The sequence below is a fragment of the Agelaius phoeniceus genome, chromosome 23 (assembly GCF_051311805.1).
Source record: "Agelaius phoeniceus isolate bAgePho1 chromosome 23, bAgePho1.hap1, whole genome shotgun sequence".
In the NCBI taxonomy this organism is placed as follows: domain Eukaryota; kingdom Metazoa; phylum Chordata; class Aves; order Passeriformes; family Icteridae; genus Agelaius; species Agelaius phoeniceus.
Window position 1 is genome coordinate 4,611,019 of NC_135287.1, and position 15,615 is coordinate 4,626,633.

General features: G+C 44.0%; 1 protein-coding gene across 9 annotated transcripts in view; it reads right to left on the minus strand.

Moving 5' to 3' along the window:
- Nucleotides 1-15,615, minus strand: part of GRAMD1B (GRAM domain containing 1B) — a 126,543-nt gene that overhangs the window by 4,366 nt on the left and 106,562 nt on the right. For 7 of the 9 annotated variants that reach the window (XM_077189877.1, XM_077189879.1, XM_077189885.1 and 4 more), the window contains 12 exons: nt 14,418-14,533; nt 12,703-12,859; nt 11,947-12,136; nt 10,818-10,961; nt 9,457-9,575; nt 7,113-7,255; nt 5,962-6,065; nt 4,798-5,001; nt 3,989-4,079; nt 1,415-1,426; nt 1,022-1,129; nt 156-273 (listed from right to left, as the gene is read on the minus strand). In XM_077189877.1, the coding sequence (XP_077045992.1) occupies nt 156-273; nt 1,022-1,129; nt 1,415-1,426; nt 3,989-4,079; nt 4,798-5,001; nt 5,962-6,065; nt 7,113-7,255; nt 9,457-9,575; nt 10,818-10,961; nt 11,947-12,136; nt 12,703-12,859; nt 14,418-14,533 (1,506 nt within the window). The remainder of the gene's footprint in view (nt 1-155; nt 274-1,021; nt 1,130-1,414; nt 1,427-3,988; nt 4,080-4,797; nt 5,002-5,961; nt 6,066-7,112; nt 7,256-9,456; nt 9,576-10,817; nt 10,962-11,946; nt 12,137-12,702; nt 12,860-14,417; nt 14,534-15,615) is intronic. The other 2 variants (XM_077189878.1, XM_077189880.1) reach the window with 1 other exon arrangement.

Here is a 15,615-nt window from a genome sequence, read left to right on the forward strand (position 1 = left end):
CTGTGGTAGCCACCAGCAGCAGGAGATGGGTCTAAAGGAGCTGGCACACCTGAGGGGCTGTGGTGGAAGCAGGAGATGCTGAAGGATGGGGAGCAGCCCTGGGAGGACACAGGGACAGCCTGGTCACAGCCCTGCCTGCAGCTGTGCAGTCTCACCTGGTCCAGGAGCATCACGGAGGATTTGATGATCTCGCGCCATTTCTGCAGCTCTGAGTCGTGGTACTTCTGCTGGGACTCCAGCAGCTGGGCCCACTCTGTCTGAGACTGGGGTAACCTGCCACAAAAACACGGGCAAGGCTCAAAATCACACTGTGTACAGAGATTTCTATTCACAGAATCATCAGGTTGGAAGAGACCTTCAAGATCATCGAGTCCAGCCCAGCCCCAACCCCTCAACTGAACCCTGGCACCCAGTGCCACATCCAGGCTTGTTTTAAACTTTTGATTTTATCTTTCTCTGGTGCTCTCGGTGATTTTTAGACTACTACAATAGTATGTGAGTACAGAACTTACATTCCAGGGATGTTAGGGTCACAGAACTTGTGACATCCTCTGTGACCCTAACTCTGCCTTTCAGCTGCAGGGGAAATGCACACAGAGGAAATGCACACAGGGGGAAATGCACACCGGGGGAAATGCACACCGGGGGAAATGCACACAAGGGGGAAATGCACACACAAGGGAAATGCACACACAAGGGAAATGCACACACAAGGGAAATGCACACACAAGGGAAATGCACACACAAGGGGAAATGCACACACAAGGGGAAATGCACACACAAGGGGAAATGCACACACAAGGGGAAATGCACACACAGAGGGAAATGCACACACAGAGGGAAATGCACACCAGGGAAATGCACACAGAGGGAAATGCACACCAGGGAAATGCACACAAAGGAAATGCACACTTCAGCTTCACCTGTTTTGCACAAAAGTGAGAGCCCAGAGCTCTGGTGTGACAGGAAAGCCTCTGGCACCCAGAAAACCCAAGGGGAGCCCCAGCAGGGGTGGCTGTACCTCTCCTGCAGCCTCAGGCCCTGCCACGCCGTCAGCGTCTGCGTGGTGTACTCCAACATCCAGAGCTTGTAGAACAGCATCATGTTGAGAATGACCAGCAGCACCAGACTGCAAAAAAAGCAAGAAAAAAGCCACTTCAGGAGCATCTCACAGCCCACTGCCTGCCAGGAGCAGCTGGGACAACACCCAGCCCTGCAGGAAGGTGTCTGAGCTCAGTCCATGCTGTGAGTGGGGATTTAATCTGAGTGAGCAGCCCAAACTTCACCTCGTGGAAGAAATGTGTGAGCCAGGAGGACAGACAAACAGAACAGGCTGGGTGAGTGGATGTGCTGAATGCAGAGAAAGGGAGGGAAATGGGAGAGTAAAGAGGTAAAAAAAAGAGAGAGACAGTACCTGAAACAGATCCTAATGGGAGCAGGGAAGAGAAAAGACGGAGCAGCTGCAGGTTAGAAACAGAGTGACACAAACTGGGCTGGGAGGGGGAGGCTCAGACAGTGCAGGGGGAAAGGAGCAGAGGGGAGAGAGGCAGGAAGGACAGACAGGGATCCGTGAGCCTGCACTGCTGGTGAAGTTCCCTCAGCACAGCTGAGCTCCTGGGGACAGCAGGTGGCTGTGCAGGCACTGACACTCACACAGTGCTCAAATCCAGCCTTCCCAGGCAGGCACTGACACACACACACAGTGCTCACATCCTCCCTTCCCCATCCCCAGAGCAGGCACTGACACACACACACAGTGTTCATATCCAGCCCTCCCAGTGAGGCACTGACACACACACACAGGGCTCACATCCAGCCTTCCCCCTTCCCAGTGCAGGCACTGCTGACACACACACACTTCTGCCAGGATTTTTCTCCTGAGAAGCTGAGAAGCCTCAGAGGAAAAGGAAAACAATGATTATCTGCTGCTGCTGCAGGTGCATCTTTGATTGGCCCATGTTGGTTGTTTCTAATTAATGGCCAATCACAGTCCGGCTGTCTCAGACTCTCTGAGAGTCACGAGCTTTTCTTATCATTCTTTTTCCTTTCTATTCCTTTCAAGCCTTCTGATGAAATCCTTTCTTCTATTCTTTTAGTATAGTTTTAATATATCATTTTCTTTTAATATCATATATATCATAAAATAATAAATCAGCCTTCTGAAACATGGAGTCAAGATTCTCATCTCTTCCCTCGTCCTGGGACCCCAGCAAACACGACCACAACACACAGTGCTCACATCCAGCCCTCCCAGTGAGGCACTGACACACACACAGTGCTCACATCCAACCTTCCCCACTCCCAGTGAGGCACTGACACACACACACTGCTCACATCCTCCCTTCCCCATTGCCACTGAGGCACTGACACACACACACTGTTCACATCCTCCCTTCCCCATTGCCACTGAGGCACTGACACACACACACACTGTTCACATCCTCCCTTCCCCATCCCCAGTGAGGCACTGACACACACACACTGTTCACATCCTCCCTTCCCCATTCCCACCCCAGCACTGGAACACCCCCCAGCCATGCCCTGCCCAGCTCCTCTCTCCCCCACCACTCAGGGGGGGCATTCCTGCTCCTGCCCAGGAAGAGATTCCCAAATGCCAGCCCGGTGCCTGGCTCTGAATAGTGCAGTTATTTTGCTGGAAGAATGGCCCACTATGACCAGTCCAGTCAGGAGGATGGCAACTGGCCAGAGGAATATTCTGGAAACACCACAGAGGGCTCTGTGAGCCAAGTGAAGCTGTCAGGAGCTTGGCACAAAGCTTGGGCACCTCTGTGCTATGTTCTCATCGTGGCAGCACCTTACACCACCTCATTTATCACTGCCTGGGTGCTGCTGCAATCCTCTGCCATCTGTGCCCCCTCTGGGACCAGGGAACACAGAAAGGAGCTCAGCTTGAGCTGCAGTTTCAGCCCTGAAATCCCAGCTTCTCCCCACCTCTCTGACAGCCAGGTGGAGCCTAAGGAAAAGCTGAGCCCAAGTCAGAAAAGCCTGGGTCACTGCTTTAGGCTGCTCTGCTCCACAGCAGCTGCCCAGTGAGCACTGCAGCACTAAATGAAGCCTGCTGTCAGTCCAAGGGCAGAGGAACAATAAAAACTGAGTTTAGGAATTAAACTGAGCCACAGGGACGTGAGGGGCCCATTCCCAGCTCACTTGGAGAGCACATCCCAGTCCAAGACCATCAATCCTGAAAGATGAGGTAGGAAAGACCCAAACCAAACAGATCCTGCTGCTGAGCTGATGAAATCACTCCAGCCCCTTGTGCTTCAGCTCTTTCTTTACTTATTGTGCAGAAATCATCTCTCAAGGGTCCAGCTGCTTTCTGGCTGAGCCTCTCATCAAAATCACTGCCCAGCACCAGACATGAAAATGTTTTGCCTGACCAGATGTGACAGAATCCTCACAGACACTGAGCCCTGCTGGGGTAGCCCAGTGAGTCCCAGAGAGCTCTGCACAGTCATTGTCCCTCATAGCAGCTGGTGTGTCAGCAATTAAATCACTTGTTTTAAATTACCCACAGACACAGAGGTTTTTACGTGTCATTAAAGTCATCTTTGATGTAAAAATAAATAAATAAAATGTAAAAATAGATAAAATTTAAAAGATGTAGCAGTAAATAAGATGTAAAAATAAATAAATAATAAGATATAAAGTAAGATGTAAAAATAAATAAATACTAAGATATAAAATAAGATGTAAAAATAATACTAATAAGATGCAAAAATAAATAAACAAAATGCTTATACTTGTTGGATTTCCTCTCCTGTAGGTATTGACTTCTCTCCTTGCACAGCTGCCTCTGTCCCAGACAGGCCCCAGACCTGCCTTCAGGACTCTCAGATCAGAGTTTGGCTAAAACAAGGGCAAATCCCAGGGGAAAGGAGAGAAGGGAGCACAGAACTCCAGGAGCACAGATAAACCAAAGGTGTTTAATGCTAGCTGGGAAGGAGAGCAGAAAAAAATCATCACTTACACAAAGCTGATGACAAGGAGCAGCTTGGAGACACTCTGCAGGTGGAAGCCACTGGGGCTCTCCTCAGGGATGTGCCGTGTTTGAGTGGAACCTGAGGAGATGGGGATGCATTTGGGATGGGAAACAGGGGAAGGAGCCCCCAATCCTCTACCCACCCACACAACCCCAACAGGGAAAGGAACCCCCAATCCTCTACCCACCCACACAACCCCAATGGGGAAAGGAGCCCCCAATCCTCTACCCACCCACACAACCCCACCAGGGAAAGGAGCCCCCAATCCTCTACCCACCCACAACCCCAACAGGGAAAGGAGCCCCCAATCCTCTACCCACCCACACAACCCCAATGGGGAAAGAGCCCCCAATCCTCTACCCACCCACACAACCCCAATGGGGAAAGAGCCCCCAATCCTCTACCCACCCACACAACCCCAATGGGGAAAGAGCCCCCAATCCTCTACCCACCCACACAACCCCAATGGGGAAAGAGCCCCCAATCCTCTACCCACCCACACAACCCCAACGGGGAAAGGAGCCCCCAATCCTCTACCCACCCACACAACCCCAACAGGGAAAGGAACCCCCAATCCTCTACCCACCCACACAACCCCAATGGGGAAAGAGCCCCCAATCCTCTACCCACCCACACAACCCCAACAGGGAAGGGAATCCCCAATCCTCTACCCACCCACACAACCCCAATGGGGAAAGGAGCCCCCAATCCTCTACCCACCCACACAAGCCCAACACTCCCCTCTGTGACCAAACCCCTGCCTGTCCCCATCCCCGCGAGCTGTGCAGCTGCTCACCTGCCACATGCTTGATTCGATGGGCAACCTCCTCATCCGTGGGGGTGGTCACGGGGCTGAGCACCTCCTCCAGGTGGGGCACCCTCAGGTGGGCGTGGGCGCGTTTCCGCCGCCGCACCGTGGATTGCTTGCTCACCTTCTCTTTGGGGGATTGTCTGTGCACCTCAGCCAGGTACGTGCTCTCTGTTTTGGTCAGCTCGCTCTCTGCAGCACCAAGGGGAGCATTTGGTAGAGAGAGAAAGGTTTAACCCCTCTGCTGTGATGCCTTGGGATTTTAGATTTCTATTTTTCACATATTTGTAACCTTGCAGTTCTTTAGTGTGTCACTCCACACCCAGTGGGAGCTGCTGCTCTCCCATTTTGGGCAGACACAACAATTCCTCTCCAGGCCTGGCAATCAAGGATACTTGATCTGTTTTGGTCAGCTCGCTCTCTGCAGCACCAAGGGGGAGCATTTGATAGAGAGAGAAAGGTTTAACCCCTCTGCTGTGATGCCTTACAATTTGAGCATTTATGTTTTCCATCTATTGTAGCCCTGCAGTTCTTTAGTGTAGAACTCTGAACTCCACACGCAGTGGGAGCTGCTGCTTCCCCATTTGGGGCAGACACAACAATTCCTCTCCAGGCCTGGCAATCAAGGACACCTCACTGCCTCAGGCCCCAGAGATGGAAACAAAAGGGAGTTGGGGGCAGCAAACTTGGGGTCAATGACTTCATCAGCTGCAGCTGGAATTGGCAGATTCACCCCCAAAATGCAAATGGACCAAACTTATCAAAGTGTGAAACCTGTGATCTATTGTCCATTTCTGGGTGTAGCTCCTGGGGGGCTTTGTCTGCCCTAAATGAAGCTAAAGGCCCTTCAATAAATAGATCTGTGTTTAATTTTCTTTTGCCTGGCCTCTGTTTTTAAGTAGCCCCCAAAAAAGGCATCAGCTGGCCCAAAGAAGCTGGCAGGGCCTAAGAGATTTGTGCTCCACATTCCTCTCACCTTTTACCAAAATTTGACCCCAAACTGCCTGACAGGGAGCAGGATTTGCTGCCCTGATTAATTCCAGCAGTTAATTTATTCCAGCTGTGGTAGCCCCTTTTGTAAACCACCCCAAGGCTGGCTTAGGCTACCCACTCCCAGGGAAACACGAGTGTCCCTGTCAGTGCCACACTCACCCAAGTGACGGAAATAATCCTCCAGGCCGCTCCAGAAATTCTTCTCAATGAAGGATTTCACCAGCCCCCAAGGCTGCTTCCTGTAGCGTAATTCTGTGGAAACCCTGTGAGGAGGAACAGGTCACTCATTCCCCTGGTGCTGCTGCCTGGGGGTGATGCCAATTCACAATCTTTGCCAGTGTAAATAATAAATAATCATGTACTCTGTTATTTCTGGAATGCTCTCAGCCCTTCACGTTTCCAGAGGAGAAGCACTGCTGGAAAAATCCTTCCAAAGGCAGGAAGAGCCTCCCTCAAGAGCACTCCAGGGCCATTTGGCAGACATTTGGATTATCATTACTGAAGTCACAGGAATAGAGCTTTGCCCAGCACCCAGTTCCTCTGTTTAGCCCCAGGAAGTTCATCCTGTGCTTATCACAGATCCTGTGCTTATCACAGATCCTGTGCTATCACAGTCTGCAGTGCTCTGCAAACCTCTGCATCCAAGAGAGAGGCAAGAAAAATCTGTAAATCCCCTCCCTTATGCAGCTGTGACTGCTCTGCATTGATGTCAACCCAGCAGGTGAAAATCCTGCCCCTGCTCTTGGTGACAGCCATGTCCCAGCAACAGGACAAGGAAGAGGTGACAGAATCCTCACAGGCTCTGAGCCCAGTGACTCCCAGAGAGCTCTGCACATAGTCCCACACAGCAGCTGCTGTGTCAGCAATTAAATCACTTATTTTAAATTACCCACACACACAGTTTCTGTGTGTCATTAAAAATCTGTAAACTGCATTTTCCCTGATGTAAAAAGTAAATAAATAAAACGCTTGTTGGGTTTCTTCTCTTGTAGGTATTGACTCCTCTCTTCTTGCACAGCTGCCTCTGTCCTGATTGTCACTGTCCCAGACAGGGCCCAGACCTGCCTTTAGGACTTCCAGGACTCCAAAGCCCATGTTTGGCTAAAACAAGGGTAAAACACAGGGGAAAGCAGAGAACTCCAGGAGCACAGATAAACCACAGGTGTTTAATGCTGACTGGGAAGGACAGCACTAAAAAATAATCATAAAAAAAGAAATAAACAAAGAAATTACTCCCTCAACCCCTCCTAACACCCAAAACTCCCTCCCAAGGGTGCTTTTTGCTCATCATCCACTCCCAGGGGAGGTACCTGAGTCGGCTCTTGTTTCTGGCAACACGAGTCAAGGTGTAGCGGTTGATGGTGTAGAAATAATCGTGGTAGGGGACATCGTGGGTGAGCACCTCTGCATCGATGACATAGCACTCACTCTCCTGGCTGGCCTTGTACATTGTCTGCAGGAAAAACAGCAGGGAATTTGCTGGGTCCCAGGACGAAGGAGGAACTGAGAACCTGACTCTGTGTTCTCAGAAGGCTAATTTATTATTTTATGATACTATATTATATTAAAGAATTATTTTAAGATACTATATTATATTACAGAAGGCTAACTTATTATTTTAAGATACTATATTAAAGAATTCTTTTAAGATACTATATTATAAAAAAGAAGGCTAATTTGTTATTTCAAGATACTATATTAAAGAATTACTATATTATATTAAAGATGGCTAATTTATTATTTAAGATATTATATTAAAGAATTATTTTAAGATACTATATTATATTACAGAAGGCTAATTTATTATTTTAAGATACTATATTATATTAAAGAAGGCTAATTTATTATTTAAGATACTATATTATATTAGAGAATTATTTTAAGATACCATAATATATTAAAGATGGTTAATTTATTATTTTAAGATACTATATTATATCAAAGAATTATTTTAGATACTATATTATATTAAAGATGGCTAATTTATTATTTAAGATATTATATTATATTAAAGAATTCTTTTAAGATACTATATTATAAAAAAGAAGGCTAATTTGTTATTTCAAGATACTATATTAAAGAATTACTATATTATATTAAAGAAGGCCAATTTATTATTTTAAGATACTATATTATATTAGAGAATTATTTTAAGATACCATAATATATTAAAGATGGTTAATTTATTATTTTAAGATACTATATTATATTAAAGAAGGATAATTTATTATTTAAGATACTATATTATATCAAAGAATTCTTTTAAGATACTATATTATAAAAAAGAAGGCTAATTTGTTATTTCAAGATACTATATTAAAGAATTACTATATTATATTAAAGATGGCTAGTTTATTATTTAAGATATTATATTATATTAAAGAATTATTTTAAGATACTATATTATATTAAAGATGGCTAATTTATTATTTAAGATATTATATTAAAGAATTATTTTAAGATACTATGTTATAAAAAAGAAGGCTAATTTATTATTTTAAGATACTATATTATATTATATTAAAGAAGGCTAATTTATTATTTTAAGATACTATATTATATTAAAGAAGGCTAATTTATTATTTAAGATACTATATTATATTAGAGAATTATTTTAAGATACCATAATATATTAAAGATGGTTAATTTATTATTTTAAGATACTATATTATATCAAAGAATTATTTTAGGTACTATATTATATTAAAGGTGGCTAATTTATTATTTAAGATATTATATTATATTAAAGAATTCTTTTAAGATACTTTATTATAAAAAAGAAGGCTAATTTGTTATTTCAAGATACTATATTAAAGAATTACTATATTATATTAAAGAAGGCTACTTTATTATTTTAAGATACTATATTATATTAGACAATTATTTTAAGATACCATAATATATTAAAGATGGTTAATTTATTATTTTAAGATACTATATTATATTACAGAAGGATAATTTGTTATTTAAGATATTATATTATACTAAAGAATTATTTTAAGATACTATATTATATTAAAGAAGGCTAATTTGTTATTTCAAGATACTATATTAAAGAATTACTATATTATATTAAAGATGGCTAATTTATTATTTAAGATAATATACTATATTAAAGAATTCTTTTAAGATACTATATTATAAAAAAGAAGGCTAATTTGTTATTTCAAGATACTATATTAAAGAATTACTATATTATATTAAAGAAGGCTAATTTATTATTTTAAGATACTGTATTATATTAAGATACTATATTATATTAAAGCATTAAATATACTAAAACTATACCAAAGAATAGAGAAAGGATACATCAGAAGCTTAACAAAAACTCCTGACTGCTGCCAGAGTCCTGACACAGCTGGATTGTGACTGGCCATTAAGTGAAAATAATTCACATGAAACCAATCAACAATGCCCAGCTGGTAAACAATCTTCAGACCACATTCCAAAGCAGCAAAACACAGGAGAAGCAATCAGAGAATTATTGTTTTCATTCATTGTTGTTTTTGATCATTGTTTTCATTCATTATTGTTTCTCTCTGAGGCCTCTCAGCTTCCCAGGAGAAGCAGTCCTGGGCAAGGGGATTTCTCCAGAAAATGTGACAGTGCCATGCAAGGTAACTCAGTGTCACTCAGTGCCCCAGTGTCACTCACCTGAGTCTCGGTGACTGTGGCAGTTTTGGGGGCCAGAGGGTTGGTGAGGGTGATGGTGTACAGGATCACTCTGGTCTGATTGCCATTTTCCTCCTTCTTCCAGGGGTGAAAGATAATATCTGAGAGGACAAAACAACATTCCAGCCAAGTGACTGGGGAGGGATCTCAGGCCAGTCCCCTGGGGAAAGGCACAGCCATATAACCCAGCTGGGGATGGGATTTCCTTCCCCTTGGGGAGCCTGGCTGCTCTAGAGCTCAGCTGAGTGTGAAACCAAGGCCTTCTGTGCTAAATGTGAGTGTTTTCCCCTCTTTCAAGTACAGGGAAAGGGAGAGAAGCTGGGGATTTATCTCCTTTAGCAAACCTACAGTTACAGGGAAAGGACTATGACATGCCAAGGGATTCTCCCTGCAGCTCTGTCCATGACAGGTGTGGAGCTTTTCCCTCACACTCTTAAGCCTTGAACAGAAGATCAGGCCTTAGGTGATGATAAAAAATAAGAAAATCAGGTTTTTTTCCATAAAAAAGCTGTTCCAGCTGTTAGAAAATGAAACCAGATGGGCACTCAGCTCCTGCCTGCTCTTGGTTACTACCAGCACGGGACAGTGTGGCCAATTGGACAAAATGTGCTCATAATATCACCTCAGCAGAAAATTGCAGCTCCAAGGCAGAGGTGATGATAAAAAATAAAAAAGGCAGTTTTTTTCCATAAAAAAAGCCGTTCCAGCTGTTAGAAAATGTAACCAGATGGGCACACAGCTCCTGCCTGCTCTTGGTTACCACCAGCACGGGACAGCGTGGCCAATTGGACAAAATCTGCTCAGAATGTCACTCCAAGCAGACAAAATTGTAATTCCAAAGCAGAGCCCTTCCCCTGCAGCCCCTTGGCAGGTCCAGCAGCAGCAGCAGCTCACCAGTGTTTTGTGGGAGCAAACTCCAGAACTTGGTGAAAGTTGTAAAGCATTGGACACATGTGGAGATTCCTCTCCTTAAAAGACACGTGTGCCTCTGGGAACTCCAGATCCTTTGTTATCCCCCTCTCAAATACTAGGCATGCAATTTCATACATATTCATTTTACAAATTTCCCGTGACATTTGCCACAAATTCCTTTTTATCAGAAAGAATTCCTAGGTCAGGTTGAGCCGCTCTCCTGGCAGTTTCTCTGTCTCTCTGTCTCCCCTCCCTTATCCCTGTCCTTTGGCTGAAGCAGTTTCTCTGAGCAAAGGCTTTTTTTTGCACGAACAGGCAGACTAAACAGCTGTCTTTTCATATGTAGACTTAACTCAAAGATATACATTTCACCTAAATCAAAATGAAATCAAAATGGATTTCTACTGGGGAAGATTTCCCCTCTGCCTCACCAGAGAAGCGGCGCTGCTCCATGAAGTCCCTCTGGAACTGGGAGTCAGTGAAGAGCAGGTCGTAGAGCTTGTCCACGCTGAAGTTGAACACCTCGTTCACGTACTGGCGGCCGTTCAGGTCCTCATAAAAGGCTTGGACCTCCCCTGTGGGCAAAGAGAGCCTCAAGGTGCAGCCATGACCCTCCAGGGTGATGGAAATTGTGCTGCCCCAGCGCCAGGAGCTCAATATTGCAGAAGGAACCTTAAAGGAGGGACCTCAACTGCTGCCTCAGGTTTTGGATTTTCTATTTTTCACATTCTGTGCTGCTTTAGTGGGTGGGTCTGGGTTCACATCAGGGGATGCTGAGCTCTGGGCACAGAGCAGGGAGACAAAACAATTCCTGCTCCAGCTGGGCACCAAGGACAAATGATCCAAATCTCAGCCCAGGAGCACAAACCCCGTGGGCTGGAGAGAGAAAAACAAGGATGGGACTGCAGGGGCTAAAGCTGGAATGGGACAATGAACTGCAAGATGCAAATGGAGCAGAACTGATCCAAGGGAGAGACCCCGGGAGCGCTCGTGCATTTTGGGGCCATTTGGGTTCATCTTGGGTGCATTTTGGGACCATTTTGGTTCATCTTGGGTGCATTTGGGACCATTTTGGTTCATCTTGGGTTCATTTTGGGACCATTTTGGGTTCACCTTGGGTTCATTTTGGGGCCATTTTGGTTCATCTTGGGTGCAGCCCTGGCTGGGCTCTTGTGCTGCCCAAGGTGCATCCATGGAGGCCTTTTAATAAATCCCTGCTTTATTCTTTAGCTCTGTCCAGCCTCTGCTCTAGGCCAGCCTGCACAAGGCAACACAACCCTTTTCCTGCACTGATCCCAGGGCAAGAAGTTTGGACATCAGAAGGGATAATTAATTACATAGCTTATTTTCGGGACATCCTAAAATTGTTTTGGCTCATCCTGAAATTTTTAGGCACATCCTACAATATAAACACATTCACTTTCTGCAGCCCACAATGGGAATTCTTTGCATCTTCAGGGTCCAGGAAAGGATTTCAGTAGCAGCCACCACTGCATTCCCTCACAGGAGGGATGGGATAAGGCTGGAAGGAGCCCTGGTGGAGTGGCCTTTCCCCTTTACCTTCATCGTGGGTGTCTGAGGAGTCACTGAGCTCTGTGGGAATGTCCTCGTTGTCATTGAAGTCCAGGGAGGGGGAGTTCACAGGGCCAATGATGTCAATCTTCTCTCCCATGATGTTGGCAATGCCAAGGTCCTTCTCCACAGGACTCTCTGCCACTGCCTCCTCCTCTTCTGGGAGCACTCCATCAAACTGCAGCAAGGACAGGGCACAACAAGGGCAAGATCAGCGCCTAGAAATGGGCTTTAGTTCAAAAAACCTCACATCTGTGAGCCAATATCTGGATATTTGGCCTTGACATATCTGGAAATTAAATAGAGAGGAGGACAATTGCTATACAGTGTTTGTAAAACCTCTCAAAAAATCAGTGTTCAAGCTTTGAACACCACCAGGATTTTTGTTCAGACAAGAACAATATTGTCCAACACTGGTTTTGCTCTTGAACAAGCTAAAAGAACCTAAAAGAGGTAATATCTAAACAAGGTCTGCTCTGCCATAATTCCAACACTGTTTGCCAGGGAATAACTGAAGGCAGGGAAGAAATTACAATCCTTTTATGTCCAAAACTTTTCATCCAGAAGTATAGAAAGGAAAATGCTCTTGCTGCTGAGATTCCCAGTGCCAAAATCACCGACCAAGGACTGAACTCAGCAGCAGTGGAAGAAGAGCTGGAGGACGAACAAACCTCATATGACCCACAGGGTGCTGAATTTCAGGGAAAAACAAATTCCTGCTGCCAGGGGAGGGGGAAAACTCACCGAGGCTGGGGCTTCACTGCTGCCTGTGGAGGTCAGGGTGCTGGCAGTGACAGATTTCTTTGGCAGCTGAGGGCTGGCTTCTGGCTTGGCCTCCATGCTGCTCTTGGAGGAGCTGTCGTTGACTTCATTCTCCTCCACGGGGATTTCTTCGCAGTAGCTGGGACGCCACAGAGAACACAGGTTTTTATGGTTACCCCTCTCACAACAGCTACAGCTGCACACACAGAGCAAGTGAGAATGTTTCTATGAAGTCTCCAGGCTGTCCAGAAGCAGGAATGGCTCAGTGCAGGGGAGAGCAAGCCCCAGTTTTTTCGGGTGTTTATACAGGGATTGACAAGCATCAGCATTTTCTGGCCATGCAACAGTGCCTGGCCTCGTGACCAGGGTGCTTTGGCATTTCTAGAATTGCTCAGCTGGCTCAGCAGGCATTGAGCTCCCTCCCAGTGGTGCCTTAAGTTTTAGCTTTTCTGTTTTTCAGATTCTGTGCTGCTTTAGTGGGTGGGTCTGAGTTGATATTAGTGGATGGTGAGCTCTGTGCACAGAGCAGGGAGACAAAACAATTACAATTCCTTCTCTAGGAATTGAGAAGGAATTGTTGACAATTGACCAATTGTCCTTGGTCCCCTTGTCCTCGGGGAGTCACTGAGGAGTCAAGGACCAAGAACCATCAACAGAAGTTACAGGCCCAAGAACATAAACAACATGGACTGAAGAGAGAAAAACAAGAAGGAGGGGATTTGATAACCTAAAGCTGGAATTGGACAATTAACTCCAAAATGCAAATGAAGCAGAACTTATAAAAGTGAGTGACCCCGTGAGTGGTCGTGCATTTTGGGACCATTTTGGTTCATCTTGGGTTCATTTTAAGATCATTTTGGGTTCATTTTGAGACCATTTTGGGACCATTTTGGTTCATCTTGGGTTCATTTTGAGACCATTTTGGTTCACCTTGGGTTCATTTTGAGACCATTTTGGTTCATCTTGGGTTCATTTTGAGACCATTTTGGTTCATCTTGGGTGCATTTTGGGACCATTTTGGGTCCATCATGGGTTCATTTTGGGACCATTTTGGTTCATCTTGGGTGCATTTTGGGACCATTTTGGTTCATCTTGGGTTCATTTTGGGACCATTTTGGGTTCATTTTGGGACCATTTTGGTTCATCTTGGGTTCATTTTGTGACCATTTTGGTTCATCTTGGGTTCATTTTGAGACCATTTTGGGTTCATCTTGTGACCATTTTGGTTCATCTTGGGTTCATTTTGGGACCATTTTGGTTCATGTTGGTGCAGCCCTGGCTGGGCCCTTGTGCTGCCCAAGGTGCATCCATTGAGGAGATCCTTTTAATAAATCCCTGCTTTATTCTATAACTCCATTCTAGGCCAGCCTTCAGAAGGCATCACCAGCTTCCACGAGGAACCCTCCACCTCCAGCTTTTTTGGCATCACACATTCCAGAGCCGCAGCTTGGCCAGCTCCCAGGTGTGCCAGGACCGGCAGCATTTGGGGCATGCAGCACCTGTGCCAGCTCCCAGGTGTGCCAGGACAGGCAGCATTCGGGGCATGCAGCACCTGTGCCAAGTCCCAGGTGTGCCAGGACCAGCAGCATTTGGGGCATGCAGCACCTGTGCCAGCTCCCAGGTGTGCCAGGACCGGCAGCATTTGGGGCATGCAGCACCCCCTGCTCCCCCAGGAGAGCCCAGCCCTGCCCTCTCACCCCATGGTGTTGAAGTCATCGTCAGGAGGCACGTAGTCTTCGTCGTCGCTGGTCAGCCCCAGCTCGTTGCCGTAGCACTGGTGGACAAAGTGCCAGAGCTCCTTGGGGCACAGGGGCTGCAACAGGGGCACAGAGCGTCACCAACCGGCGGCCAAGAATGGCCAAGCACACTGAAAATATCAGGAATTGTCACTGGCAGGAGGATATTCCTTCCCTGAAAGGAGTGAGGGATTCTGGTCCTTGAGGTGAGAGCCCTTCTGTGGGCTCAGCTCTGTGAAATGCCATTTGATGGAGTTTCTTGTTATTTAATTTTTTATTACTTAATTTTTATATATACTTACATATTCATATGCAGAGTTGTTATATTTATATTTATAACTGCATTTTATCTATATTTATATTTTATTGCTATTATTATATATATTATATGTATAATAATAGCAATAATCTATTATAATTTTTTAAAACTAAAAATAGATGAATATGTAAAATATAAATATAATAACAATGCTATTTATATATTTATGGATATATACTTTTCATATATTATAGTAGTTATTTAAAATGTTAATTAGTTGTTTATATTTAAATGTTACTTTTAAAATAATGTATTCTTAATATATGTTTATATATATATGTTAATATATATATTTATATATATTTATATATATAATATATATTTTTATATATATAAATATATGTTTATATATTATATAAATATATGTTTATATATTATATGAATATATGTTTATATATTATATGAATATATAATATATAAACATATGTTATATGTTATATAAATATATGTAATTATGATTTTGTTATAAATATAATATCCCATAATAAATATTGTAAATTATACAGTTATAGATAATGTTATATACAATTTTACATAGTATATGTAATGTACAAAATATATGTAGAATATATTTTATATACACTATATATAATATATAATCTTATATATATATCTTGATAATAAATATGTAATTATATATATGTATGTCTGTGTAATATATATCTAATATATGCAATATTCAATGTTTGATTATATTATTATTAAAATACAGATGAGATTTCCCACTAACAGGGCTGGAATGTCCTAAAGGAAGCTCTGAACCTGCATTTCCCTCCACAAATTTTTTCCCACTTCTTCTGCTGTGCCTCCATTCAATGGCTGCTGCTCCATCAAACCCCA